Genomic DNA, 26740 nt, shown 5'->3' with positions numbered 1-26740 from the left:
GTGTGTAAATTACAGAAATCAGACATTGAAAGTTTCTGGAGGACATGTTGAAAAAGTCAAAACTTAATGAGGCAATTTAAAATCAAACTGTGGACCAGCAGCAGAGAACTTGTAACAAGATTAATCAATAATGACTGTATGAGGCAATAATAAGTTTGCTAATATTTTTCTTTTCTTTTCTGTCTATAACAGGCTATGTAAGTTATGTTTAGGGGGTGCTGGGGTACTGTAGCTTTAAGGCTGCAGCCTCGCACTACTTGGCAGTAGTGGGTCGTGAATTAATATTAATAATAATATTAATATTAATTAATGTAATTAGTATTGAACCCCAGTCTAGCAGTGGAGACACATGGTTTTCTTAACATGCTTGTGTAACCTGCTTGTCATGCCTTGTACAGGTTAGAAAGAAGAAAGCGTCGAGTGGATTATTAACAACAGTGCATGGGCATGTGTAAAGCCAAAACTCCTGCTAGACAACTTTGCTGTTACAATGACTTTATTTTAGTTTACATCATGTTTTACAGCAACGCGAGGCAGCTAACACATCTGAATAACATTTGCTAACATTTGTAGGGTCTCGTATACAACTCCATAAAGAGTTTTGTGTAGATCTACTCTGTACAGGGACATGGTGTCAATTTGTTATGATTTAGCACCATGTAAATAAATGTGATTTGATTTGATTTTGCTCCAGGTATTACAGGAATTTCAGTATCTCATCAAGGGAATGATGAGGTCTTTTTGCCCAAACATAGCAAGCATCAACCCCATCGACAACAGCTGATCGGGTTAGGGTTAGTAGTAGGGTTTGTTCATCTGTATTTTTGACAGATGAGCAGTAGTTCTTGAAATCAACGAAAAAGCAGATTTATCTGCATCTTACAAACTACAGTAGTATCCTCACAAACATTTTACCTACTCTACATGTGTTGGTACTAAAACTCCAACTTCTTCTTCTGTCTGACCAGCTCTTAATTTTCATATTTCACATGTACAAAATGTGGTCTGAAACAGCAAATTGGGGTTGATATGAGGGGAAAAAAGGCAATGGAATACATTTTAAGATACATTTATTTGTGTTTAACCTTTTTAGGGCCACATTATGGCTTCAATTTTGTTCAAACCTTTGGTTACATTTGCAAACACGACAAATAAGGGTTTGTCAGAAAGAGATAATTTGTGATGTAATAGTTTTATTCAGATCTTCATGCCATATAAAGAGTTAGATGCTGTCTTTGTCCTGGGGGGGCCCTTGGCGCAGTCTGTCACTGCAGCTCTTGCTCAGAAAGTACATTATTAAGTACTTTCTGAACTTTTTGTCTCTAGCACCGTAGATGATTGGGCTCAGAAACCGGGGAAGGATGTAGACAACCAGGTAGTTAGCAAATCTGATTTCCAGGATTCGTCCGGGAAAGATGAGATGTAGAATAATCTCCACACTGGGGGAAATGTAGGAGAGCAGGCACATGGCCAGCTGAACACCGTGGAGCAGGATGGTGTTCCTGGCTCTCTGGGCTGACGTCTTCTCTGTGGAGACAGCTCTGGCTGCGAGCATGATTCTCAAGTAGGTGACCATCAGGATCAGAAACACACAGGAGAAGTAGATAATATCAAAGGCCTTCCTTTTGTAGGCAAGGATCGGGTCTTTGAACACATTCTGGCGCAAGCAGAACACCGAACCGTGGAAGAAGCTCAGGGATTCAGTTGCGAGCGTCACAAACAGATCTGTGATGTCTGGAGCCACGCTGATAAACCAAATCAGCCCGATGACTATGTAGGTTCTCCTCACGGTGCAGATCTGGGAATGGTGGAAAGGTTTGCAAATAGCTATGTAGCGCTCTATAGCCATGCCTGCTAAGTTGACTGGAGTGTTTCTGGTGGTGAAGACTGCTACCAAGATGAAGAAGCAGCAAAATGATACGTTAATCTTGTAGAAGATGTAGCTGAGGACAAAAAGAGTGATGGTGATGGTGAGCTGGATGCCGTCATTTATCACCATGTGGATGAAGAGGATGTAACGGGGGTCTTCATAAAAGGTCTGGGGGAAGACAGGAAGGAGGGAGATGTGGTGTCATAGTTGGTTACACAGTGGCAGGTGTGAGTAAACCAGTCTGCATGGTAATCATCTTGAAAATCAATGAGTAAGATAATTTTCAGTCTGGAGGTTGAGTCCTCAGTTACATCTGAAAATGTGCCAATTTGTCGATTCACTTCGATTCGAGCAACAGACTCATGCAAAGATGAATATCAAATGGTTTGTAAAACACTGCGGTGGATCCATGATCACAATTGTTGTGTTACACATGCCTGTGTGTGTGCGGGTTTACTTACCTGGTGTCTGGAAAAAGTTGCAACCAAGGTGCCATTAATGCAGCTGAGGATAAGCCAAACCAGAACCAAAATCAGGTTTTTCACAAATGCTGTGGCAAAGGTGTCTCTGAAGTTGATCTGATCCGGCACCAGAGGGAGCCAGAGGAAAGGGGACAGAAACAACTGTCAGTGTCATCTCTGACCTTTAACCCTGTTAACCATGGAAAAGTACACCAGCTACAATATTTGATAGTTTGAGTTCAGTTGGTAAGGAGCTTTGTTATGTTAGCTCAAAGCTGTCATTTATGTGATATTAAACATTATTTTATATTAATCTTGCCAGATTTTTGGAATTCAGTTTTCTGTTGAATTTAAATTGATCTGATTGGTCAATAACACCCTGTGTACACCCCTACTACCCTTTTAAGTCATTAATGGAAAAAAATGGTCAGTTCCTAAAAAAATTACAGACCACTTTTTTGCGTTTATTTCATTTCATCAAATTTTGTCCTAAAAAAAATGTGTTATCACATATTTATTGCAAACAATTATAAATGCAGATCTATCCAGAGTGGACATTTTGTCCACAGACTAAAATAGTGATTAATTAAAATGAAGCTAAAAGGTAAATGTCTAAAATATAAATATATTGCTTATAAAAAATGTTTACTTGAGCCATTTGAGCAAACAACATACATGCATGATCAGAATGGTACAACATCTACCTGAATTTGATCCAGCAAAAACTCTGTAAACTGTACAATAATTATGAACAGTAGTGTTGGTATGAGTGGTCTGTCTGTTTATATTGTACAACACTGTCCTGCTTTAGTCTGTACGAATAAATAGTCTCAGCTTTAAACTGCAGTGATGAACTTTACACTTAAACAGTGATGTAGAAACAGATTTTTGCATCAAAACAATCAAAAGCAGCTACATGTTGTGGTTGATATGTAACAGCTACTTCTCTATACCTGATAAGGAAAGGTCCCATTTCGTCCTGGTCCCGCTGGTGAGCTCATGTTTTACTGAGACCTGAGGAAGGTGTGTACAAAACAAAAATATACAGGTATAAACTGCATAAAATAATCGGTCTGATCATCATGTTTCAAATGCTTTTCTTTGTGTTACCAAAAAACTTATATTCAGGAAAATTAAAAGTTTTTCCTTAAAATGTTATCAGGGGGGAAATTGTAATAAATGTAACGATACCAAATTTCCCTTCATGTTAAAAACAAGATTGAAATATGTAAATATGTTGGCATTTTGGAATTAACTATAAATTCATTGTACAGTCATTTGTTTGAAGATAGAAGATTAGAAATCATCAAATTTTCATCTTATTTTATTATTTGGGTATTCGTTTAAACGTGTGCATGATTGTAATGTCAACATCAAAGCTGTGTAGAGCTGAAGTAGTGCTGCAAACAAACTTGTAAATGAATAAAAATGGTTACAATGTTATTCAGTAAAACCTGCAGTAGTTTTATCAGAAACTAGCACACTGTGTGTCTGAACAAAGACAAAGTCAAAATAAAATATTACATAATATAAGAGAATATAGCAGTACACCAGAGTGCTGCAGGTTACTCTTAACAGTGTGAACAATAATAATGGGTTCAATATGAAAGTATTATGGTCAGCAGCTGCCTCACCTTCCACCAACATCCCTGTCCTGTTCCCCTAGTGAGTCCACTCTGTCAGACATGCCCTTATAAATATCTGAAACACTTTCTCATCCTCCACCTCAGAGAAAAGACACAGATGATGACAGTGAGGTGTTGTTTTTTTTTTTTTTTTTTTTATAATGCTGTCATGTGACTGTAACATCAATGTGTTGGTGCACTGCAGCATCTCCTGTCTGTCGTTCTTACGTTTCCTCATATTTCCGGAATCCATTTATTGCCTCAGAAATAGTTTTTATGGTTAACTGCAAAAAAGAGGAAGTTGAAAGAGGAAGTACTGAAGAGAAAAAATAACAAATAGATGAATAAAAAAAAAAATGTAAACTATAAATATAAATAAAGGTTGACTTGTGATGCAGGGATGAACACTGTTGTACTCCGGCCTACTTTCACAGGGTAATTGAAGCTAATAAATCAAGGGAGAAGCAGGGTCATTTTCCCATAGACTTCAGGACAATCTGACTATTTTTCTTAGCCAGTGGAGTCGCCCTTTGATGGTCTGGAAATCACTGTTTTTGATATGAATCATGTAAAAATATCCCTTTATTAAATTATGCATTTTATTGATTCCTCTATCAAGCAAAGTCACACCAATCCCACTAAGAGCAAAACATCAAACAATACGATAGGATTCATGTTGAAAACCTGCAGAGACCAAACAGAAACAACGAGAACATCCTTCAGAAATATTGGTGGTGATAACTACTGTATGGATTGTTGTCCTAAACATAGAAGAGACTCAGACCTGGGTGCTGTTGCTCTGCACTTTTTTCAAAAGCTGCTTTTCCAAAAGTGGACACATTCTCTTAAAATGTGGGTATCTAGTTAGGCAATGTGATTTTAACCGTAGTCCAGGGTTTGATGCTCGGCCTCACTGTACACAGCAGGTACTTTCTCAGGTGCTGTCTGAAAGTGTTGTCTCTCAGACCGTACACCATCGGACTGATAAACCTGGGGAGGATCTGGACGATGACATAACAAACAAAGATGATGTGAACATTATATTTTGGAAACCAGAGTAACAGAGCGTTCTTTAACAAAGGCGCTATATAGGTTAACATACACAGCAGAAGCTGAAAGCCATGAAGCAGGATTGTATTTCTGGCCTTCTTTGCATGTGGTACTCCTGATTTAGACTCTTTAGCTGCTTTAGCAGCAAAGAAGATCTTAAAGTAAGTGAAGACGAGTGTGAGCCAAACAACGACCAGATAAATGATGTAGGAAACATCCCTCTTTTTTGAACTAACAGGGTGTCTGAACAAATTGTCCCTCTCACAAAAAATGGTTGAATAAAATAACTGCACTGGCTCTGTTGCCACAATAATAAACACATCCGGCAGAGTCGTAGCGGCGCTCATGGCCCAAATCCAACCAATCAGAATGTACGTTCTTCTGATGGTGCACAGCTCAGCGTGTCGCAGTGGCAGGCAAATGGCGATGTAGCACTCCACCGCCATGAAGGCTAAATTTAATGGCGTGTTGAGGGTGGTGAAGACGGCAGAGGTGATGATGAGGCAGCAGAAGAAAGTGTTAATTTTGTAGAAGACATAACTAAAGACAAAAAGGCTGAAGGATGTAGTGAGCTGGATCATATCATTCAGGACCAGGTGGATGAACAGGATGTAACGAGGATTCACATAAAATATCTGGAAGGGAGGAAAAAAGGAGAATCTCATGTTTGTTCACATCTTTCCTCTCCTTATAATGAGCAGTGTTCGTTAAATAATGATAATAAACGGAATAAAGAAGGATTCTGACCTGGTGTTTTCTGAAGGTATGAATCAGTGTGCCGTTGATATAGTTGATGCTGAGGCCAAGAGCCAGAACAATCACATTTTTGGCCACAGCTGTGCTCAAAGAGTCTCGATAACTCAGGCCAGCAGACACATTATAGTTAGACGAATTCATGGAGACAGTTTGAAGATCCTGTCAGTCTCTGTTAGAAGGGGACATTTAGCTGCACTTCAGTGGAGCATTCAAATTATCATCAGAGATTTAAATTATTATTGAAACAGCTTTAACAACATGACAGCTGCAGAAATTTTACTTTTCTGATGAACAGCTTTGCTTTTGTTAAAAAATTGTGTTTTAAAATGAATATAGCAGTTGAATTTAATGAAAGATATGCTCAGTTTAGTAAGTTAAGAAAATTGTTAAAGAACTAGTGCAGTAGTGGTGTCCAATATGTCTTTAAATATTCAATAGTGTTTAAATTCTGCAAACATAAAAATTATAAGAAAAACACACTCACCAATACAATGCATGAAGAAACGTCAGAATCTCTCCCTCGTTCAGATCATGTTCCTCGCTCTGCCTCTTCAGACATGAAATGAGTTCAGAGTCAGATCAGGGCTTCATGTAATGGAGGGCAAGGCTTTACTACAGAATGTGATGGATGTCATGGTCAAATCCCTCTGCGTGAGTGAGCATGACTTCATGATTAAAAAAAAGACCTATTTGTTCACTGTGTAATGAGCGTCCCCCACCTGGTAAACTAAGGCTTTGAGCCAAAAGAGGTAAACAAGAATGGGAAATCGTTTACAGGTCTGAGCGATATCCAAATAAAATAATTATCATTTAGAAGTTTCTTCTTCTTCTTTTTTCCCCCTCAAATCAATTAGCTTGTTGCTGATTTGAAGCGAAGATTGTCTTTTGGACACATGCAAAATGTAACATGAAGCATCAACGGAAATAACAAGATGTATTAATAATTTTTATTATGTTAAACAGAATAACTCCACCACCTAACCAGCTCTCATTATTGTTCCATAATCATAATGGTGACCACCTTTTTTTTTTTTTTTTTGGTTAAAGGGAGCTTTTCTCTCTTTATGATGTGTTCTCATCTCTTCTCCTGCTGAACTCTGTTATGGTTATTCTGTTGGGTCTGGACATGGAGTGGAGCAGCTGATGGTTTGCACCTCCATCCACTTTGTCGGTGTTCATTGTAGTTGGAGCAGCTCGTTTTTTGTGCGTTTTAAAACCCGGTGAAAAGTTGGCCTGAGTGTCAATGCTGAACTAAGCCATGACTATTCACTTTTTTACGGCTCCAGGGGATGGACTAGAGTTCATATTCAACTCCTCTCAGTCTTCACAGTAAAAAATGTCTCATTGTTTAATCTGTAGTGTAAATGGAGGGAAAAAACCTTTTTTAATAGAGGCACTCTCCAAACCTTCTGGTATGTCATTCAATTTATTGCAGATCTTTGTATCATCATTGTCATATCCTGGTTCAGATGTGCCATTCCTGTAGAATAAGTAAAAGATTATGCATTTACATGAGTAGATTAATCTGGATCCGGTGGCCTGCAGACTGTGGTGCATGCTCAAATGGCTAAAACAGTTAATTGAATGAATTTATCGATTTTATAGATTCTAGTAGGGTGTGTTAATTTGCATCTATATAACTGAGTAGCTTAGCTTCACTGAAACAGCGGTTTGATGCTCGGCCTCACTGTACACAGCAGGTACTTTCTCAGGTGCTGTCTGAAAGTGTTGTCTCTCAGACCGTACACCATCGGACTGATAAACCTGGGGAGGATCTGGACGATGACATAACAAACAAAGACTATATGTACATAATGTTTAGGGAACAAGTACAGCACAGCCTTTATTATCTCATGGGCTATATAGGTTAACATACACAGCAGAAGCTGAAAGCCATGAAGCAGGATTGTATTTCTGGCCTTCTTTGCATGTGGTACTCCTGATTTAGACTCTTTAGCTGCTTTAGCAGCAAAGAAGATCTTAAAGTAAGTGAAGACGAGTGTGAGCCAAACAACGACCAGATAAATGATGTAGGAAACATCCCTCTTTTTTAAACTAACAGGGTGTCTGAACAAATTGTCCCTCTCACAAAAAATGGTTGAATAAAATAACTGCACTGGCTCTGTTGCCACAATAATAAACACATCCGGCAGAGTCGTAGCGGCGCTCATGGCCCAAATCCAACCAATCAGAATATACGTTCTTCTGATGGTGCACAGCTCAGCATGTCGCAGTGGCAGGCAAATGGCGATGTAGCACTCCACCGCCATGAAGGCTAAATTTAATGGCGTGTTGAGGGTGGTGAAGACGGCAGAGGTGATGATGAGGCAGCAGAAGAAAGTGTTAATTTTGTAGAAGACATAACTAAAGACAAAAAGGCTGAAGGTTGTAGTGAGCTGGATCATATCATTCAGGACCAGGTGGATGAACAGGATGTAACGAGGATTCACATAAAATATCTGGAAGGGAGGAAAAAAGGAGAATCTCATGTTTGTTCACATCTTTCCTCTCCTTATAATGAGCAGTGTTCGTTAAATAATGATAATAAACGGAATAAAGAAGGATTCTGACCTGGTGTTTTCTGAAGGTATGAATCAGTGTGCCGTTGATATAGTTGATGCTGAGGCCAAGAGCCAGAACAATCACATTTTTGGCCACAGCTGTGCTCAAAGAGTCTCGATAACTCAGGCCAGCAGACACATTATAGTTAGACGAATTCATGGAGACAGTTTGAAGATCCTGTCAGTCTCTGTTAGAAGGGGACATTTAGCTGCACTTCAGTGAAGCATTCAAATTATCATCAGAGATTTAAATTATTATTGAAACAGCTTTAACAACATGACAGCTGCAGAAATTTTACTTTTCTGATGAACAGCTTTGCTTTTGTTAAAAAATTGTGTTTTAAAATGAATATAGCCGTTGAATTTAATGAAAGATATGCTCAGTTTAGTAAGTTAAGAAAATTGTTAAAGAACTAGTGCAGTAGTGGTGTCCAATATGTCTTTAAATATTCAATAGTGTTTAAATTCTGCAAACATAAAAATTATAAGAAAAACACACTCACCAATACAATGCATGAAGAAACGTCAGAATCTCTCCCTCGTTCAGATCATGTTCCTCGCTCTGCCTCTTCAGACATGAAATGAGTTCAGAGTCAGATCAGGGCTTCATGTAATGGAGGGCAAGGCTTTACTACAGAATGTGATGGATGTCATGGTCAAATCCCTCTGTGTGAGTGAGCATGACTTCATGATTAAAAAAAAGACCTATTTGTTCACTGTGTAATGAGCGTCCCCCACCTGGTAAACTAAGGCTTTGAGCCAAAAGAGGTAAACAAGAATGGGAAATCGTTTACAGGTCTGAGCGAAATCCAAATAAAATAATTATCGTTTAGAAGTTTCTTCTTCTTCTTTTTTCCCCCTCAAATCAATTAGCTTGTTGCTGATTTGAAGCGAAGATTGTCTTTTGGACACATGCAAAATGTAACATGAAGCATCAACGGAAATAACAAGATGTATTAATAATTTTTATTATGTTAAACAGAATAACTCCACCACCTAACCAGCTCTCATTATTGTTCCATAATCATAATGGTGACCACCTTTTTTTTTTTTTTTTTTTTTTTTGTTAAAGGGAGCTTTTCTCTCTTTATGATGTGTTCTCATCTCTTCTCCTGCTGAACTCTGTTATGGTTATTCTGTTGGGTCTGGACATGGAGTGGAGCAGCTGATGGTTTGCACCTCCATCCACTTTGTCGGTGTTCATTGTAGTTGGAGCAGCTCGTGTTTTGTGCGTTTTAAAACCCGGTGAAAAGTGACAGTGCTCAGTCAGCTTTGACAAAGACTCCTTGGTAATTTGAGCAGAACATCCACGTCACTGTTCTCCATCCATTAGAATTAGAATGCTTTTATTGTCATCATATACAATGTACAATGAAATTTAAAGGAATGGGGAACAGCTCTTCTATTCCCGATTTTGGCAGATTCATGAGCTTTTAGACATATTGACCGAAGCGAAACTTATATTAGGTGATTAGAGAAATGAAACCTTATCAGAAAATTGAGGGTTGGCCTGAGTGTCAATGCTGAACTAAGCCATGACTATTCACTTTTTTACGGCTCCAGGGGATGGACTAGTGTTCATATTCAACTCCTCTCAGTCTTCACAGTAAAAAATGTCTCATTGTTTAATCTGTAGTGTAAATGGAGGGAAAAAAACCTTTTTTAATAGAGGCACTCTCCAAACCTTCTGGTATGTCATTCAATTTATTGCAGATCTTTGTATCATCATTGTCATATCCTGGTTCAGATGTGCCATTCCTGTAGAATAAGTAAAAGATTATGCATTTACATGAGTAGATTAATCTGGATCCGGTGGCCTGCAGACTGTGGTGCATGCTCAAATGGCTAAAACAGTTAATTGAATGAATTTATCGATTTTATAGATTCTAGTAGGGTGTGTTAATTTGCATTTATATAACTGAGTAGCTTAGCTTCACTGAAACAGCGGTTTGATGCTCGGCCTCACTGTACACAGCAGGTACTTTCTCAGGTGCTGTCTGAAAGTGTTGTCTCTCAGACCGTACACCATCGGACTGATAAACCTGGGGAGGATCTGGACGATGACATAACAAACAAAGATGATGTGAACATTATATTTTGGAAACCAGAATAACAGAGCCTTCTTTAACAAAGGCGCTATATAGGTTAACATACACAGCAGAAGCTGAAAGCCATGAAGCAGGATTGTATTTCTGGCCTTCTTTGCATGTGGTACTCCTGATTTAGACTCTTTAGCTGTTTTAGCAGCAAAGAAGATCTTAAAGTAAGTGAAGACGAGTGTGAGCCAAACAACGACCAGATAAATGATGTAGGAAACATCCCTCTTTTTTAAACTAACAGGGTGTCTGAACAAATTGTCCCTCTCACAAAAAATGGTTGAATAAAATAACTGCACTGGCTCTGTTGCCACAATAATAAACACATCCGGCAGAGTCGTAGCGGCGCTCATGGCCCAAATCCAACCAATCAGAATGTACGTTCTTCTGATGGTGCACAGCTCAGCGTGTCGCAGTGGCAGGCAAATGGCGATGTAGCACTCCACCGCCATGAAGGCTAAATTTAATGGCGTGTTGAGGGTGGTGAAGACGGCAGAGGTGATGATGAGGCAGCAGAAGAAAGTGTTAATTTTGTAGAAGACATAACTAAAGACAAAAAGGCTGAAGGTTGTAGTGAGCTGGATCATATCATTCAGGACCAGGTGGATGAACAGGATGTAACGAGGATTCACATAAAATATCTGGAAGGGAGGAAAAAAGGAGAATCTCATGTTTGTTCACATCTTTCCTCTCCTTATAATGAGCAGTGTTCGTTAAATAATGATAATAAACGGAATAAAGAAGGATTCTGACCTGGTGTTTTCTGAAGGTATGAATCAGTGTGCCGTTGATATAGTTGATGCTGAGGCCAAGAGCCAGAACAATCACATTTTTGGCCACAGCTGTGCTCAAAGAGTCTCGATAACTCAGGCCAGCAGACACATTATAGTTAGACGAATTCATGGAGACAGTTTGAAGATCCTGTCAGTCTCTGTTAGAAGGGGACATTTAGCTGCACTTCAGTGAAGCATTCAAATTTTCAGAGCTTTAAACATTTCTGGTTTTGTCTTTATCTTATTCTCAAATTTCCTTCACAATTGTAACAAAACAACAGTTCAAGGAATTAACAGAGAATTCATTTACATTTTAACGAGCCTAAAATGAAAATTTACTCTAACAAAAATAATTGGGACGTAAACATTATTTATATATATATATATACACACACACACACATACACTTTTTTTTCTATTTCTTTCTATATTTATTCTTATTAAATAGCCGCCCTCTTCTGTCCCACTTATCTTTAAATTCCTGTCTGGTGCGTAAGAACGGTCAGGCAGAATTTCATTGTGTGGTTTAATCTCTGAGTTTTACTGTGCACATTGCAGGAAACATCTTGAATCTAGAATTTTTTAAAAAATTTTTATGTAGTTCATGTCTAATATAGTTGACCAATTAGATTATGCTCAATATAGGATTAAAAAAAACAAAAAACATAACAAAAACATCTTCCATCTTGTGACAGTGTGTTGACTGTAAAAAGTGTCCTACCTCTGTTAGTGATCTTCAGTATGTGTCTGATTCCAGACTTGCTTCATGTGAGTCCCAGTGCAGTGTGATGGTTTTAATTTAAGCAGAGTCACGAGGTCACTGTGAAATCTGTCCCATTTCACTTGCATCATAATTATGTAAATTAGGGTTGCATCTGTCAGTTGTTTTTGTAATCAAGTATTACATAGATTATTTCATGGATTAATGGAGAAATCGAATAAATTCTATTGAATTGTGTCGGCTCTGTTTAGCTGCTGCATTATTGGATGGCAAAGCGGCATAGTGGTTAATGCTGTTGCTGCACAATAAGGTGGTGGGTTCGGTTCCCGGCCTTTCTGTGTGCAGTCTCCGAAGGCATCCTGTTTGGGTTCACTCTAAACTGTCCATAGGTCTGAGTGGTTGTTGGTCTCTGTTGACCCAGCCCCTCGCCCGGAGTGAGCTGGGATCGGCTCCAGAACCCCTGTGACCTGGAAACAGATCAGAGGGAGAGGATGAATAAATGAAAGAGTGAAGACGGACAGCTTTGTGTTGAATCTAAGTATTTAGTGAGTTTAACATCTACCTCAGCTGATGGATCTGTCACTCGGCTTATAACGTTAACTAATCTGCTGAACATGACAGAAGGTTGAGTAACAGGTGACCTAAGTCAGCCTGAAGCTCTGTGTGTCTGTGATTTGGAAATAATTTGAGTGTTTTGAACTCTGATCAGTTACCGTTTTAGCGCCGCCGAAGATGTTAGGGTTAAAAAAAATGATCTGAAAAATAAAACATGTATGAAACATCTGACGTTCGTATTTAACATTATTTTTAATACGACACTGTCACTCTCATACTCATGAAATGGTTCAACTGCAGCCGCTATGAAAATGATTTTATTACAAAATCAACTGTCAGCCATCTGTAATGTCACCTGTAAGTTTGTCAAGTGCTGTTTTGTAGCGTCGCCCCTGATGGTCATTAGATAAAATACAGGTATAAGGTCCTTCAGCACAGTTTCTCTTCAGATAACAGGATGGTTATCGTTTCTCTCTCTCTTTTTTTTTTTTACTTCTTATCCAATTTCACCCATTTCAATGGAACAGTGTATTGAAGTGAATGATTTTTAAAATTTTGGGATTTTTTTTGGATTTTATGTTGAACATTGTCAGTTGGAAAGATTGTTCTTGGCTGAATGTGGGAGTGAATGAACTTTGAGCTCTTTTCACCTCTTTATGGTTTCTGATTTTATTCTTTGGATTCACTGAATTTACACAGCAGATATCTCTTCAGATACCTCCTGAAGGTTTTGTCCCGTATTCCATATATGATTGGACTGATGGATCGTGGGAGAATCTGAACTATAATATAGGTAGCAAAGAGAGAGTTGGTGTAATTCTCAGGGAACCAGTGCTGCAGAGCATCTTTTAACTGGGGGGTTGCATAGCTTGCTGTAGAAAGCAGCAGCTGGAATCCATGGAGGACGACTGTATTTCTGGCCTTTTTAGCATCTCTGCTAGCTGTTTTTGCAGTGAACAGAATCCTGAAGTAAACAAAAATGATAACAAACAAAACTATGACCAGAAACACTGCGTAGGATAAGTCTCTCTTCCTGATGATGAGGGGGTGGGGGAAGACAGTCTGTCTGAGGCAGAAGACCCGGGAGTGGAAGAAGTCCAGAGGTTCTGTGGCCAAGGTGACGAAGAGATCAGGAAGAACAGACAACATGCTGGTCGCCCAGATTAAACCAATCAGCATCAGAGTCCTGCTGACGGTGCAGATCTGCACGTGGCGAAGGGGGAGGCAGATGGCGATGTAGCACTCCACCGCCATGCTGGCCAGATTCAGGGGGGTGTTCTCAGTGGTGAACAGAGCAAGAAGGATGAAGATGCAGCAGACGGAGACGCTGAGTTTGTAGATGGTGTAGCTGATGATGAACAGGATGACGGTCAGAGTCACTTGAGTCATGTCGTTGATGACCAGGTGAATGAAAAGGATATACCGAGGATTCGTGTAGAAGATCTGGACGGGAGGGAAGACATGAACAATATCTGAGGACCATTAGGGACCTTTAAGGTCAGAGGTCACAACGTGAGGCTCAAAGTAAAAACGTATTCAAAGGTGGCATGAGGTGTTCCTTTTTTGTCTGTGCCATTTTCTCAACTGCATCCTGACTTAGCTTGATGTTAACTTAGAACTCAAATTACGAGCCTGATTAAAATGACCAACATGTAAAAAGTGAACATAGTGTTGGATAAATCAGGGTGGAGGAGGGACATTTTCCCATAAACTTGAATACAGTGACTTGTTTTTAACAGCCGGTGAAGTCGCCCCCTGATGATCATTAGATTTTTAAATTCAACAGAATGAATACAAATCCTACATCACATACATGACTATCTGCAAGGGGAAGTCTCAGGATGGAGTTTGGATGAATTATGTTTTTAACTGAAGTTACAACAAGTTTATCTTCCGGTTGAGTCACTGATTGTTTGGACCAGTTTAAAGCAAACAGTCCCATTTACCTAGAATAAAAAAACGGTCAACACTTAAGAGTTTCCTAATCAGTGCTGCCCACTTTGCATTTCAGCTTCTTTTTGATCATTAGTGCAGCTCTGGACAAACCCAAAGTTCAGTAAGTCTATGGTGACATGAGGAGACGTCAGACCTGATGTTTGCAGAAGGTGAAGATGAGACCTGCATAGATGTAGTTGATGGAGATGCTGATAATCACAACAATCATGTTCTTGGTCAAAGCTTTAGTGAAGGAGTCTCGATTCTGTAAAACCACAGTCACGTTGGGAGATGAGACGTTCATCTCTCCAGGGCTGAAAAAGACCGGAAGACATAACATATCTTCAATCATTTGATATTCACAGCGATTATTGATGACGGAAGCGTCTTTTTTCAGACCAATCTCACTACACCTGTTTCTGGTCAGAACTTCAAGGCCAATGATCTCAGTCTGGACTCTGAATGAGGCCCAACTTTCTTTACGGAAATCCAGCTCATGCACAGCTCCAGGAGGCAGGAACACACTGAGTGAGATAAATGAACGAACACCACAGCCAAGTCACATCTCAGCACTGCAGACTTTGTGCTTACATCATCCTCACTACACGCTGTTAAACTCTTTTATCATGAGCCCTCAAACTTGTTTTATGTCACTTTCAGGTGCCAGAAATATATCAGTGTTTTCTAGAATTTGAAAAGTAGATAAAAGAAAATAGAAACTGAAGCTCAGTGTCATCTGCAACATTAACAGCTGAACGAATACAAATATGTGATGAGATCAGACCCTGTAGATTCAACTGAAGCCTGAAAGGAAGACAGTCAGTCTGAATGATTGCAGTTCTTATTTTGATTGGCAGAATTTAGTTTAAGTACAACATATTACATATTCTCTTTTCATCTGTTAAATCAATCAAAGTTTGAGAGAGCAAAGAACAAAATCATTCATCTTTTGAGTTCAAATTTTCATTGTCTGCTCCTTCCAACCGTCCTAAAGCTGCTGCAACAAGGCAAAGTGAGAATTATTTCAAACACATCTGACACTTTTGTCAGTTTAATTTCAGTCATGTTTTGTAAACTATTGAACAAATTGGTTGAAGCAGGAAAAGTGCGTACGAGTATTATAAAACTCACAAATCATTTTTGTCATGATAGAGTAGAACAGCACTGGTGTCAGACTGCAGATCAAAGGTTTCGCTGTTACTCACCTTGTCCAACGTTCTGGCCAGAACTAAACGGCAGCTGCAGAAGTCTTAAGCCTTCATAGTTGCTTTGGTGGGAAAGGTCCCATGATTCCCCTGGTAAACATGAACTCATGTTGTCATTCTTGTGAGCAGGGAGTGTGTGTGAACATAAAACATTGAACCAACAGAAAATTAAGGCTGAACGATATGAACAATGATTTTGTCAGATTTGTTTGTAATGTCATTCCTTTTTATTTTTAAATGTCATTTCTGTTGACCAAAGCTAAAAAATGATGCTCATTCAAGCTGGTTCTCTCCGGTCAGGAGGAGACCTCCTTCCATCTGGACATCACACTTATGCTGAAATTTAGTTTACATTTAGTCTATGTATATAAGGGTTGCGTTACTGAACACAAGTCTTTTTTAAAATAGGAATACATTAATATGATCATTTAAATTAGATGATTAGTTGGTGCTCTTTCTTTGTCATACAAGATGATAAAGGAAATATCTTAGCTCTAACCAGATGGATGAGCATGAATGTTTTCCTGTACTGTAGACGTTTTCATGGTTTACTGTTATTTTATGGACACAATCAACCAAGTTACCAGCAGATTTATTATTTATTAGTCAAGAATCATTATTAGCTGTAGTTCTAATCTGACATCTAATATTCTTTTATTTTTTAACTTTAGTTTGTAATGCAACTCATCAGTTTCCAAAAACAATGTTAATGTGTTTGATGAAAAATTTAAATTATTCTACACCCTTCGTGAAGAAAACTTAGACTTAAATCAGAATTTGTTTTATTCAGGTCTGATGCCAAACACACATTTTAAAGCATCATCACATCAACTTCAAGAAAACAAAAACTTGGTTCACTCAATTTGGACCAAACATGTTGATTCTCACTGAAAGCTCCGAGTGCACAGCAGATATCTCTTCAGATACCTCCTGAAGGTTTTGTCCCGTATTCCATATATGATTGGACTGATGGATCGTGGGAGAATCTGGACTATAATATAATAAGCAAAGAGAGAGTTGGTGTAATTCTCAGGGAACCAGTGCTGCAGAGCATCTTTTAACTGGGGGGTTGCATAGCTTGCTGTAGAAAGCAGCAGCTGGAATCCATGGAGGACGACTGTATTTCTGGCCTTTTTAGCATCTCTGCTAGCTGTTTTTGCAGTGAACAGAATCCTGAAGTAAACAAAAATGATAACAAACAAAACTATGACCAGAAACACTGCGTAGGATATGTCTCTCTTCCTGATGATGTGATAGTTACGAAAGGCAGTTTCCCTGAGGCAGAAGACCCGGGAGTGGAAGAAGTCCAGAGGTTCTGTGGCCAAGGTGACGAAGAGATCAGGAAGAACAGACAACATGCTGGTCGCCCAGATTAAACCAATCAGCATCAGAGTCCTGCTGACGGTGCAGATCTGCACGTGGCGAAGGGGGAGGCAGATGGCGATGTAGCACTCCACCGCCATGCTGGCCAGATTCAGGGGGGTGTTCTCAGTGGTGAACAGAACAAGAAGGATGAAGATGCAGCAGACGGAGACGCTGAGTTTGTAGATGGTGTAGCTGATGATGAACAGGATGACGGTCAGAGTCACTTGAGTCATGTCGTTGATGACCAGGTGAATGAAAAGGATATACCGAGGATTCGTGTAGAAGATCTGGACGGGAGGGAAGACATGAACAATATCTGAGGACCATTAGGGACCTTTAAGGTCAGAGGTCACAACGTGAGGCTCAAAGTAAAAACGTATTCAAAGGTGACATGAGGTGTTCCTTTTTTGTCTGTGCCATTTTCTCAACTGCATCCTGACTTAGCTTGATGTTAACTTAGAACTCAAATTACGAGCCTGATTAAAATGACCAACATGTAAAAAGTGAACATAGTGTTGGATAAATCAGGGTAGAGGAGGGACATTTTCCCATAAACTTGAATACAGTGACTTGTTTTTAACAGCCGGTGAAGCCGCCCCCTGATGATCATCAGATTTTTAAATTCAACAGAATGAATACAAATCCTACATCACATACATGACTATCTGCAAGGGGAAGTCTCAGGATGGAGTTTGGATGAATTATGTTTTTAACTGAAGTTACAACAAGTTTATCTTCCGGTTGAGTCACTGATTGTTTGGACCAGTTTAAAGCAAACAGTCCCATTTACCTAGAATAAAAAAACGGTCAACACTTAAGAGTTTCCTAATCAGTGCTGCCCACTTTGCATTTCAGCTTCTTTTTGATCATTAGTGCAGCTCTGGACAAACCCAAAGTTCAGTAAGTCTATGGTGACATGAGGAGACGTCAGACCTGATGTTTGCAGAAGGTGAAGATGAGACCTGCATAGATGTAGTTGATGGAGATGCTGATAATCACAACAATCATGTTCTTGGTCAAAGCTTTAGTGAAGGAGTCTCGATTCTGTAAAACCACAGTCACGTTGGGAGATGAGACGTTCATCTCTCCAGGGCTGAAAAAGACCGGAAGACATAACATATCTTCAATCATTTGATATTCACAGCGATTATTGATGACGGAAGCGTCTTTTTTCAGACCAATCTCACTACACCTGTTTCTGGTCAGAACTTCAAGGCCAATGATCTCAGTCTGGACTCTGAATGAGGCCCAACTTTCTTTACGGAAATCCAGCTCATGCACAGCTCCAGGAGGCAGGAACACACTGAGTGAGATAAATGAACGAACACCACAGCCAAGTCACATCTCAGCACTGCAGACTTTGTGCTTACATCATCCTCACTACACGCTGTTAAACTCTTTTATCATGAGCCCTCAAACTTGTTTTATGTCACTTTCAGGTGCCAGAAATATATCAGTGTTTTCTACAATTTGAAAAGTAGATAAAAGAAAATAGAAACTGAAGCTCAGTGTCATCTGCAACATTAACAGCTGAACGAATACAAATATGTGATGAGATCAGACCCTGTAGATTCAACTGAAACCTGAAAGGAAGACAGTCAGTCTGAATGATTGCAGTTCTTATTTTGATTGGCAGAATTTAGTTTAAGTACAACATATTACATATTCTCTTTTCATCTGTTAAATCAATCAAAGTTTGAGAGAGCAAAGAACAAAATCATTCATCTTTTGAGTTCAAATTTTCATTGTCTGCTCCTTCCAACCGTCCTAAAGCTGCTGCAACAAGGCAAAGTGAGAATTATTTCAAACACATCTGACACTTTTGTCAGTTTAATTTCAGTCATGTTTTGTAAACTATTGAACAAATTGGTTGAAGCAGGAAAAGTGCGTACGAGTATTATAAAACTCACAAATCATTTTTGTCATGATAGAGTAGAACAGCACTGGTGTCAGACTGCAGATCAAAGGTTTCGCTGTTACTCACCTTGTCCAACGTTCTGGCCAGAACTAAACGGCAGCTGCAGAAGTCTTAAGCCTTCATAGTTGCTTTGGTGGGAAAGGTCCCATGATTCCCCTGGTAAACATGAACTCATGTTGTCATTCTTGTGAGCAGGGAGTGTGTGTGAACATAAAACATTGAACCAACAGAAAATTAAGGCTGAACGATATGAACAATGATTTTGTCAGATTTGTTTGTAATGTCATTCCTTTTTATTTTTAAATGTCATTTCTGTTGACCAAAGCTAAAAAATGATGCTCATTCAAGCTGGTTCTCTCCGGTCAGGAGGAGACCTCCTTCCATCTGGACATCACACTTATGCTGAAATTTAGTTTACATTTAGTCTATGTATGTAAGGGTTGCGTTACTGAACACAAGTCTTTTTTAAAATAGGAATACATTAATATGATCATTTAAATTAGATGATTAGTTGGTGCTCTTTCTTTGTCATACAAGATGATAAAGGAAATAGCTCTAACCAGATGGATGAGCATGAATGTTTTCCTGTACTGTAGACGTTTTCATGGTTTACTGTTATTTTATGGACACAATCAACCAAGTTACCAGCAGATTTATTATTTATTAGTCAAGAATCATTATTAGCTGTAGTTCTAATCTGACATCTAATATTCTTTTATTTTTTAACTTATTTAGTTTGTAATGCAACTCATCAGTTTCCAAAAACAATGTTAATGTGTTTGATGAAAAATTTAAATTATTCTACACCCTTCGTGAAGAAAACTTAGACTTAAATCAGAATTAGTTTTATTCAGGTCTGATGCCAAACACACATTTTAAAGCATCATCACATCAACTTCAAGAAAACAAAAACTTGGTTCACTCAATTTGGACCAAACATGTTGATTCTCGCTGAAAGCTCCGAGTGCACAGCAGATATCTCTTCAGATACCTCCTGAAGGTTTTGTCCCGTATTCCATATATGATTGGACTGATGGATCGTGGGAGAATCTGGACTATAATATAATAAGCAAAGAGAGAGTCAGAGTAATTCTCAGGGAACCAGTGCTGCAGAGCATCTTTTAACTGGGGGGTTGCATAGCTTGCTGTAGAAAGCAGCAGCTGGAATCCATGGAGGACGACTGTATTTCTGGCCTTTTTAGCATCTCTGCTAGCTGTTTTTGCAGTGAACAGAATCCTGAAGTAAACAAAAATGATAACAAACAAAACTATGACCAGAAACACTGCGTAGGATAAGTCTCTCTTCCTGATGATGAGGGGGTGGGGGAAGACAGTCTGTCTGAGGCAGAAGACCCGGGAGTGGAAGAAGTCCAGAGGTTCTGTGGCCAAGGTGACGAAGAGATCAGGAAGAACAGACAACATGCTGGTCGCCCAGATTAAACCAATCAGCATCAGAGTCCTGCTGATGGTGCAGATCTGCACGTGGCGAAGGGGGAGGCAGATGGCGATGTAGCACTCCACCGCCATGCTGGCCAGATTCAGGGGGGTGTTCTCAGTGGTGAACAGAGCAAGAAGGATGAAGATGCAGCAGACGGAGACGCTGAGTTTGTAGATGGTGTAGCTGATGATGAACAGGATGACGGTCAGAGTCACTTGAGTCATGTCGTTGATGACCAGGTGAATGAAAAGGATATACCGAGGATTCGTGTAGAAGATCTGGACGGGAGGGAAGACATGAACAATATCTGAGGACCATTAGGGACCTTTAAGGTCAGAGGTCACAACGTGAGGCTCAAAGTAAAAACGTATTCAAAGGTGACATGAGGTGTTCCTTTTTTGTCTGTGCCATTTTCTCAACTGCATCCTGACTTAGGTTGATGTTAACTTAGAACTCAAATTACGAGCCTGATTAAAATGACCAACATGTAAAAAGTGAACATAGTGTTGGATAAATCAGGGTGGAGGAGGGACATTTTCCCATAAACTTGAATACAGTGACTTGTTTTTAACAGCCGGTGAAGCCGCCCCCTGATGATCATCAGATTTTTAAATTCAACAGAATGAATACAAATCCTACATCACATACATGACTATCTGCAAGGGGAAGTCTCAGGATGGAGTTTGGATGAATTATGTTTATTAACTGAAGTTACAACAAGTTTATCTTCCGGTTGAGTCACTGATTGTTTGGACCAGTTTAAAGCAAACAGTCCCATTTACCTAGAATAAAAAAGCGGTCAACACTTAAGAGTTTCCTAATCAGTGCTGCCCACTTTGCATTTCAGCTTCTTTTTGATCATTAGTGCAGCTCTGGACAAACCCAAAGTTCAGTAAGTCTATGGTGACATGAGGAGACGTCAGACCTGATGTTTGCAGAAGGTGAAGATGAGACCTGCATAGATGTAGTTGATGGAGATGCTGATAATCACAACAATCATGTTCTTGGTCAAAGCTTTAGTGAAGGAGTCTCGATTCTGTAAAACCACAGTCACGTTGGGAGATGAGACGTTCATCTCTCCAGGGCTGAAAAAGACCGGAAGACATAACATATCTTCAATCATTTGATATTCACAGCGATTATTGATGACGGAAGCGTCTTTTTTCAGACCAATCTCACTACACCTGTTTCTGGTCAGAACTTCAACCAACAGAAAAGCATTTAATCGTACATGTGATGTCGCGGAAGTTCCACAAACTTCAACTTCAAGGCCAATGATCTCAGTCTGGACTCTGAATGAGGCCCAACTTTCTTTACGGAAATCCAGCTCATGCACAGCTCCAGGAGGCAGGAACACACTGAGTGAGATAAATGAACGAACACCACAGCCAAGTCACATCTCAGCACTGCAGACTTTGTGCTTACATCATCCTCACTACATGCTGTTAAACTCTTATCATGAGCCCTCAAACTTGTTTTATGTCACTTTCAGGTGCCAGAAATATATCAGTGTTTTCTACAATTTGAAAAGTAGATAAAAGAAAATAGAAACTGAAGCTCAGTGTCATCTGCAACATTAACAGCTGAACGAATACAAATATGTGATGAGATCAGACCCTGTAGATTCAACTGAAACCTGAAAGGAAGACAGTCAGTCTGAATGATTGCAGTTCTTATTTTGATTGGCAGAATTTAGTTTAAGTACAACATATTACATATTCTCTTTTCATCTGTTAAATCAATCAAAGTTTGAGAGAGCAAAGAACAAAATCATTCATCTTTTGAGTTCAAATTTTCATTGTCTGCTCCTTCCAACCGTCCTAAAGCTGCTGCAACAAGGCAAAGTGAGAATTATTTCAAACACATCTGACACTTTTGTCAGTTTAATTTCAGTCATGTTTTGTAAACTATTGAACAAATTGGTTGAAGCAGGAAAAGTGCGTACGAGTATTATAAAACTCACAAATCATTTTTGTCATGATAGAGTAGAACAGCACTGGTGTCAGACTGCAGATCAAAGGTTTCGCTGTTACTCACCTTGTCCAACGTTCTGGCCAGAACTAAACGGCAGCTGCAGAAGTCTTAAGCCTTCATAGTTGCTTTGGTGGGAAAGGTCCCATGATTCCCCTGGTAAACATGAACTCATGTTGTCATTCTTGTGAGCAGGGAGTGTGTGTGAACATAAAACATTGAACCAACAGAAAATTAAGGCTGAACGATATGAACAATGATTTTGTCAGATTTGTTTGTAATGTCATTCCTTTTTATTTTTAAATGTCATTTCTGTTGACCAAAGCTAAAAAATGATGCTCATTCAAGCTGGTTCTCTCCGGTCAGGAGGAGACCTCCTTCCATCTGGACATCACACTTATGCTGAAATTTAGTTTACATTTAGTCTATGTATATAAGGGTTGCGTTACTGAACACAAGTCTTTTTTAAAATAGGAATACATTAATATGATCATTTAAATTAGATGATTAGTTGGTGCTCTTTCTTTGTCATACAAGATGATAAAGGAAATATCTTAGCTCTAACCAGATGGATGAGCATGAATGTTTTCCTGTACTGTAGACGTTTTCATGGTTTACTGTTATTTTATGGACACAATCAACCAAGTTACCAGCAGATTTATTATTTATTAGTCAAGAATCATTATTAGCTGTAGTTCTAATCTGACATCTAATATTCTTTTATTTTTTAACTTTAGTTTGTAATGCAACTCATCAGTTTCCAAAACAATGTTAATGTGTTTGATGAAAAATTTAAATTATTCTACACCCTTCGTGAAGAAAACTTAGACTTAAATCAGAATTTGTTTTATTCAGGTCTGATGCCAAACACACATTTTAAAGCATCATCACATCAACTTCAAGAAAACAAAAACTTGGTTCACTCAATTTGGACCAAACATGTTGATTCTCACTGAAAGCTCCGAGTGCACAGCAGATATCTCTTCAGATACCTCCTGAAGGTTTTGTCCCGTATTCCATATATGATTGGACTGATGGATCGTGGGAGAATCTGAACTATAATATAGGTAGCAAAGAGAGAGTCGGTGTAATTCTCAGGGAACCAGTGCTGCAGAGCATCTTTTAACAGTGGTTCTGCATATGTCGCCATACAAAGCAGCACCTGAACCCCGTGAAGGAGGATTGTGTTTCTGGCCTTTTTAGCATCTCTGCTTGCTGTTTTTGCAGTGAATAAGATCTTGAAATAAGTGTAAAAGATGACGAACCATACAATAACAAGGTAGATGATGTAGGTGATGTCTCTCTTCTTGATGATGTGATAGTTACGAAAGGCAGTTTCCCTGAGGCAGAAGACCCGGGAGTGGAAGAAGTCCAGAGGTTCTGTGGCCAAGGTGACGAAGAGATCAGGAAGAACAGACAACATGCTGGTCGCCCAGATTAAACCAATCAGCATCAGAGTCCTGCTGATGGTGCAGATCTGCACGTGGCGAAGGGGGAGGCAGATGGCGATGTAGCACTCCACCGCCATGCTGGCCAGATTCAGGGGGGTGTTCTCAGTGGTGAACAGAGCAAGAAGGATGAAGATGCAGCAGACGGAGACGCTGAGTTTGTAGATGGTGTAGCTGATGATGAACAGGATGACGGTCAGAGTCACTTGGATAATGTCATTAACGACCAGGTGAAAAAACAGTATGTACCGAGGATTCGTGTAGAAGATCTGGAGGGAATCAGAAAGATCATTGATCCAGTGAATTAAATTTAATAAAATAACACAGCAGCACCACTCGCCGTTCTGGAACATTTGAGTCTCTACTTTTACTGGAATCTGTCTAAAGTGGCCAAGAAGTCGTGCCAAATACTGTAAACAAGTGCAGGTGATGGACAGGGCAGGTTACCTGATGTTTGCCGAAGGTGCGGATGAGACCTGCATTTATGTAGTTGATGGAGATGCCGAGAACCACAACAATGACGTTCTTGGTCACAGCTTTAGTGAAGGAGTCTCGATACTCAATGACCAAAGTCACATTGGCAGATGAGACGTTCATCTCTCAAACACTGAAAGAAAACATGATAATAAACAAAATGGCTTTTGACCACAGCTCATAAAATATTCCAAGTTTCTGCAGCTCATCTTGAAATTCTCAGAAAAACTCTTACTCCAGCCAATATCATACTAAGATAACTGAGGAAAAAAGACCAAGGAAAAAACTAACCATGAATTATTATGAGATCCCATCAGAAAAGTGCCTCACATCATCGGTCCCATCGGTGATCGAAATGTCACTTTTTTTTAACTGACAGTAACAATAATGCAAATTCAACAATAGCTCAAATATGTTTTTACATTTTCTTCACTACCTTGTTAGTTTAACACACACACACACACACACATAGATAGATAGATAGACAGCATTTCTGTTAGTGAAAACTGAACAGCTGTTTTCTGTCTAATGAAACACAGTAAAGAGTCTTCAGGTACACATTCAACTCACATTCAATGTCCTTTTGTCATCGTTGTACTTTTGGTTTTCTAACATTTGCGAAGCCTCTGTGTTTTTGTTAAACTGTCACTGAGGTGTTGACCAAACTTAAATAATTTAAAACTGTACATTTACAGAATAAAATCTCCTGCCAACTAAACGGAAGTCCTTTGACTATCCAGCAGTAAAACACACAGAGACCTGTCGAAGTGTGTAACTCAGTCAGTACACAAATGGACAACCTTAGCAGAACATGCATTAGTGTGCCAGGAAATAACAAAGTCCAGAATCTGTCTGAGCTACAGGAGTAAACTGAGCAGAAGGTCGTTGCTGTGACTTTGCCTTACCTGAATTCACCTGAGTCACAGCATTTACATCAACACGCCACCACTGCAGCTGAAGGACGCTGAATTTATCTGGTCTGGATGGAAATCACTTGTGGCCTTATGAGCGTTTGGTGTGTCTGTGTGCGTGTGTGTGTTTCAGCATGTTTTTTGCAAAATAATACAAAAGGAAACAAGTATATTTATAAGTAAAAGTAAATTTAAATGTGCGGAAATCTTTAAATGATACGAAGGAATAGCAAAATATTGTTGTATAATTAAAAATATGAAGATTGATGTCTGTGATGGGTCCAGGTTCCGGTCCAATCAGGCTCAGGATGTCAGGGCTGGTATGCATTGTACAGTTCAGCAGCTAAACACAAAGCTGAACACAAATTAATTTGAGTTTTATTTTGTGTTGAAGGCCTGGACTCTGGTGTGGCAGAGTTTACTTTGTCTTTGCTTATCATTGTGATGTAGAAACAGTCTAGTCTCCTGTGTCAGTGTGAATTAATTATTTTGTCTAAATCTGTTGAGTAATAAATGTCTGCAAGTGTGTAAATGTTTTCAAATGAACATATCTGTAAATAATTTAAGAATTGTTCTGTTCACAACTGTTCGCAGCTCCGATTTTCACTTCAGATTCATGGCCAGTGGCTCCAAAACCCCGTCCAACCAACTCCAGACCCGGTGAACTCCTCATCAATACTCTGATCGATACACGCTGAAGGTTGGTGGATGGCATATATATATATTTATTTATATGTCCACCAAAGTTTAAGACCACAGATGACCTGAATTTGTTGTTGAATTTATTGTTAGCTGCTGCTGCTGTTGTTCTCAGGGAGGAATGGCTGATCATGGCACAATGATTCAAAGTTTTAATTTTTGGAAAGAATGACCACATTTTCAGAAAAAATCTCTTCCAATTGTTTGATTGTGACTTTTTTCACCCAACACGTGAAAACAGAGATGAACTTGTCTTAACTTCCTGTCTCCACAGAAGGAGCTCTGGGAACTCCTGACATTTTCACAAACCCTCCGAGTATTCAGGAAGAGTCACTGCAGAGCGCAGAACAGTAAGCCTGCTGCTCCTTCCTCATTAGGCCTCAGATAAAGGTCACACACACACACGGGGGGAGCTTGTTATGGAGGATTCAAAACACAAACATACTGACGGACATGCACACCACATCGAAGGGATTTATTAGACATGTCTTCTGAGACAGTTTCTCAACATTGTCTTCGAAGGATCTTTCATAAGGCGCCTGGACTCTGATATTTAAGATGATTGTTTACTCTGTCTTTTTTTAGTAAATTAAAAACAAGTTGCCTCATTATCGGTGGAGAACAGATGATTACGATCAGAGACATTAATCCACAAGGGCCATGTTGGACCTTTTGTTGTTTTCCAGATTTTGACAACAGAAACTTGGAGAAAAGTTTTCCTAGAAATTGTTGAATCATTTCACACTTAAAAAAAATCATCCTTCTTCTGCTTAAATTCCAAAAATAATAAGAAAAGCTGTTAGTTGAAGCTTTAATTTAAATATAAGAGAAATGTTTTTCATATGAAATATTAAATTTAAATCTCCTCTTTCACCAATAAAATGAAAATCATAAATAGTTTTCTTTAA

At 39.2% G+C, this 26740-nt stretch overlaps 8 protein-coding genes across 8 annotated transcripts; all 8 read right to left on the bottom strand.

Moving 5' to 3' along the window:
- Positions 1 to 1222: 1222 nt before the first annotated feature.
- Positions 1223 to 2436, bottom strand: LOC115043773 (odorant receptor 131-2-like). Its single transcript, XM_029502465.1, has 2 exons — positions 2332 to 2436; positions 1223 to 2038 (listed from the first exon to the last, which is right to left on the bottom strand). The coding sequence occupies exon 2, from the start codon at positions 1997 to 1999 to the stop codon at positions 1223 to 1225; it is 777 nt and encodes a 258-aa protein (XP_029358325.1). The 5' UTR covers positions 2000 to 2038; positions 2332 to 2436.
- Positions 2437 to 4816: 2380 nt separating this feature from the next.
- On the bottom strand, positions 4817 to 5903 carry LOC115043770 (odorant receptor 131-2-like). The gene is made up of 2 exons (XM_029502462.1): positions 5754 to 5903; positions 4817 to 5641 (listed from the first exon to the last, which is right to left on the bottom strand). The coding sequence occupies exons 1-2, from the start codon at positions 5901 to 5903 to the stop codon at positions 4817 to 4819; spliced, it is 975 nt and encodes a 324-aa protein (XP_029358322.1).
- A 1514-nt stretch (positions 5904 to 7417) lies between these two features.
- On the bottom strand, positions 7418 to 8483 carry LOC115043767 (odorant receptor 131-2-like). The gene is made up of 2 exons (XM_029502458.1): positions 8334 to 8483; positions 7418 to 8221 (listed from the first exon to the last, which is right to left on the bottom strand). The coding sequence occupies exons 1-2, from the start codon at positions 8481 to 8483 to the stop codon at positions 7418 to 7420; spliced, it is 954 nt and encodes a 317-aa protein (XP_029358318.1).
- A 1773-nt stretch (positions 8484 to 10256) lies between these two features.
- On the bottom strand, positions 10257 to 11322 carry LOC115043762 (odorant receptor 131-2-like). The gene is made up of 2 exons (XM_029502446.1): positions 11173 to 11322; positions 10257 to 11060 (listed from the first exon to the last, which is right to left on the bottom strand). The coding sequence occupies exons 1-2, from the start codon at positions 11320 to 11322 to the stop codon at positions 10257 to 10259; spliced, it is 954 nt and encodes a 317-aa protein (XP_029358306.1).
- Positions 11323 to 13137: 1815 nt separating this feature from the next.
- On the bottom strand, positions 13138 to 14707 carry LOC115043756 (odorant receptor 131-2-like). Its single transcript, XM_029502439.1, has 2 exons — positions 14558 to 14707; positions 13138 to 13911 (listed from the first exon to the last, which is right to left on the bottom strand). The coding sequence occupies exons 1-2, from the start codon at positions 14705 to 14707 to the stop codon at positions 13138 to 13140; spliced, it is 924 nt and encodes a 307-aa protein (XP_029358299.1).
- Positions 14708 to 16492: 1785 nt separating this feature from the next.
- LOC115043750 (odorant receptor 131-2-like) lies at positions 16493 to 18056 on the bottom strand. Its single transcript, XM_029502431.1, has 2 exons — positions 17907 to 18056; positions 16493 to 17260 (listed from the first exon to the last, which is right to left on the bottom strand). Exons 1-2 carry the CDS (start codon positions 18054 to 18056, stop codon positions 16493 to 16495), a joined length of 918 nt encoding a protein of 305 aa, XP_029358291.1.
- A 1753-nt stretch (positions 18057 to 19809) lies between these two features.
- On the bottom strand, positions 19810 to 21404 carry LOC115043744 (odorant receptor 131-2-like). The gene is made up of 2 exons (XM_029502425.1): positions 21255 to 21404; positions 19810 to 20607 (listed from the first exon to the last, which is right to left on the bottom strand). The coding sequence occupies exons 1-2, from the start codon at positions 21402 to 21404 to the stop codon at positions 19810 to 19812; spliced, it is 948 nt and encodes a 315-aa protein (XP_029358285.1).
- Positions 21405 to 23249: 1845 nt separating this feature from the next.
- Positions 23250 to 24345, bottom strand: LOC115043740 (odorant receptor 131-2-like). The gene is made up of 2 exons (XM_029502419.1): positions 24196 to 24345; positions 23250 to 24017 (listed from the first exon to the last, which is right to left on the bottom strand). Exons 1-2 carry the CDS (start codon positions 24343 to 24345, stop codon positions 23250 to 23252), a joined length of 918 nt encoding a protein of 305 aa, XP_029358279.1.
- Between the last annotated feature and the right edge of the window lie 2395 nt (positions 24346 to 26740).

The sequence above is a fragment of the Echeneis naucrates genome, chromosome 5, assembly GCF_900963305.1.
Source record: "Echeneis naucrates chromosome 5, fEcheNa1.1, whole genome shotgun sequence".
Classification (NCBI taxonomy): Eukaryota; Metazoa; Chordata; class Actinopteri; order Carangiformes; family Echeneidae; genus Echeneis; species Echeneis naucrates.
This window is presented reverse-complemented; position numbering and strand designations above follow the sequence as displayed.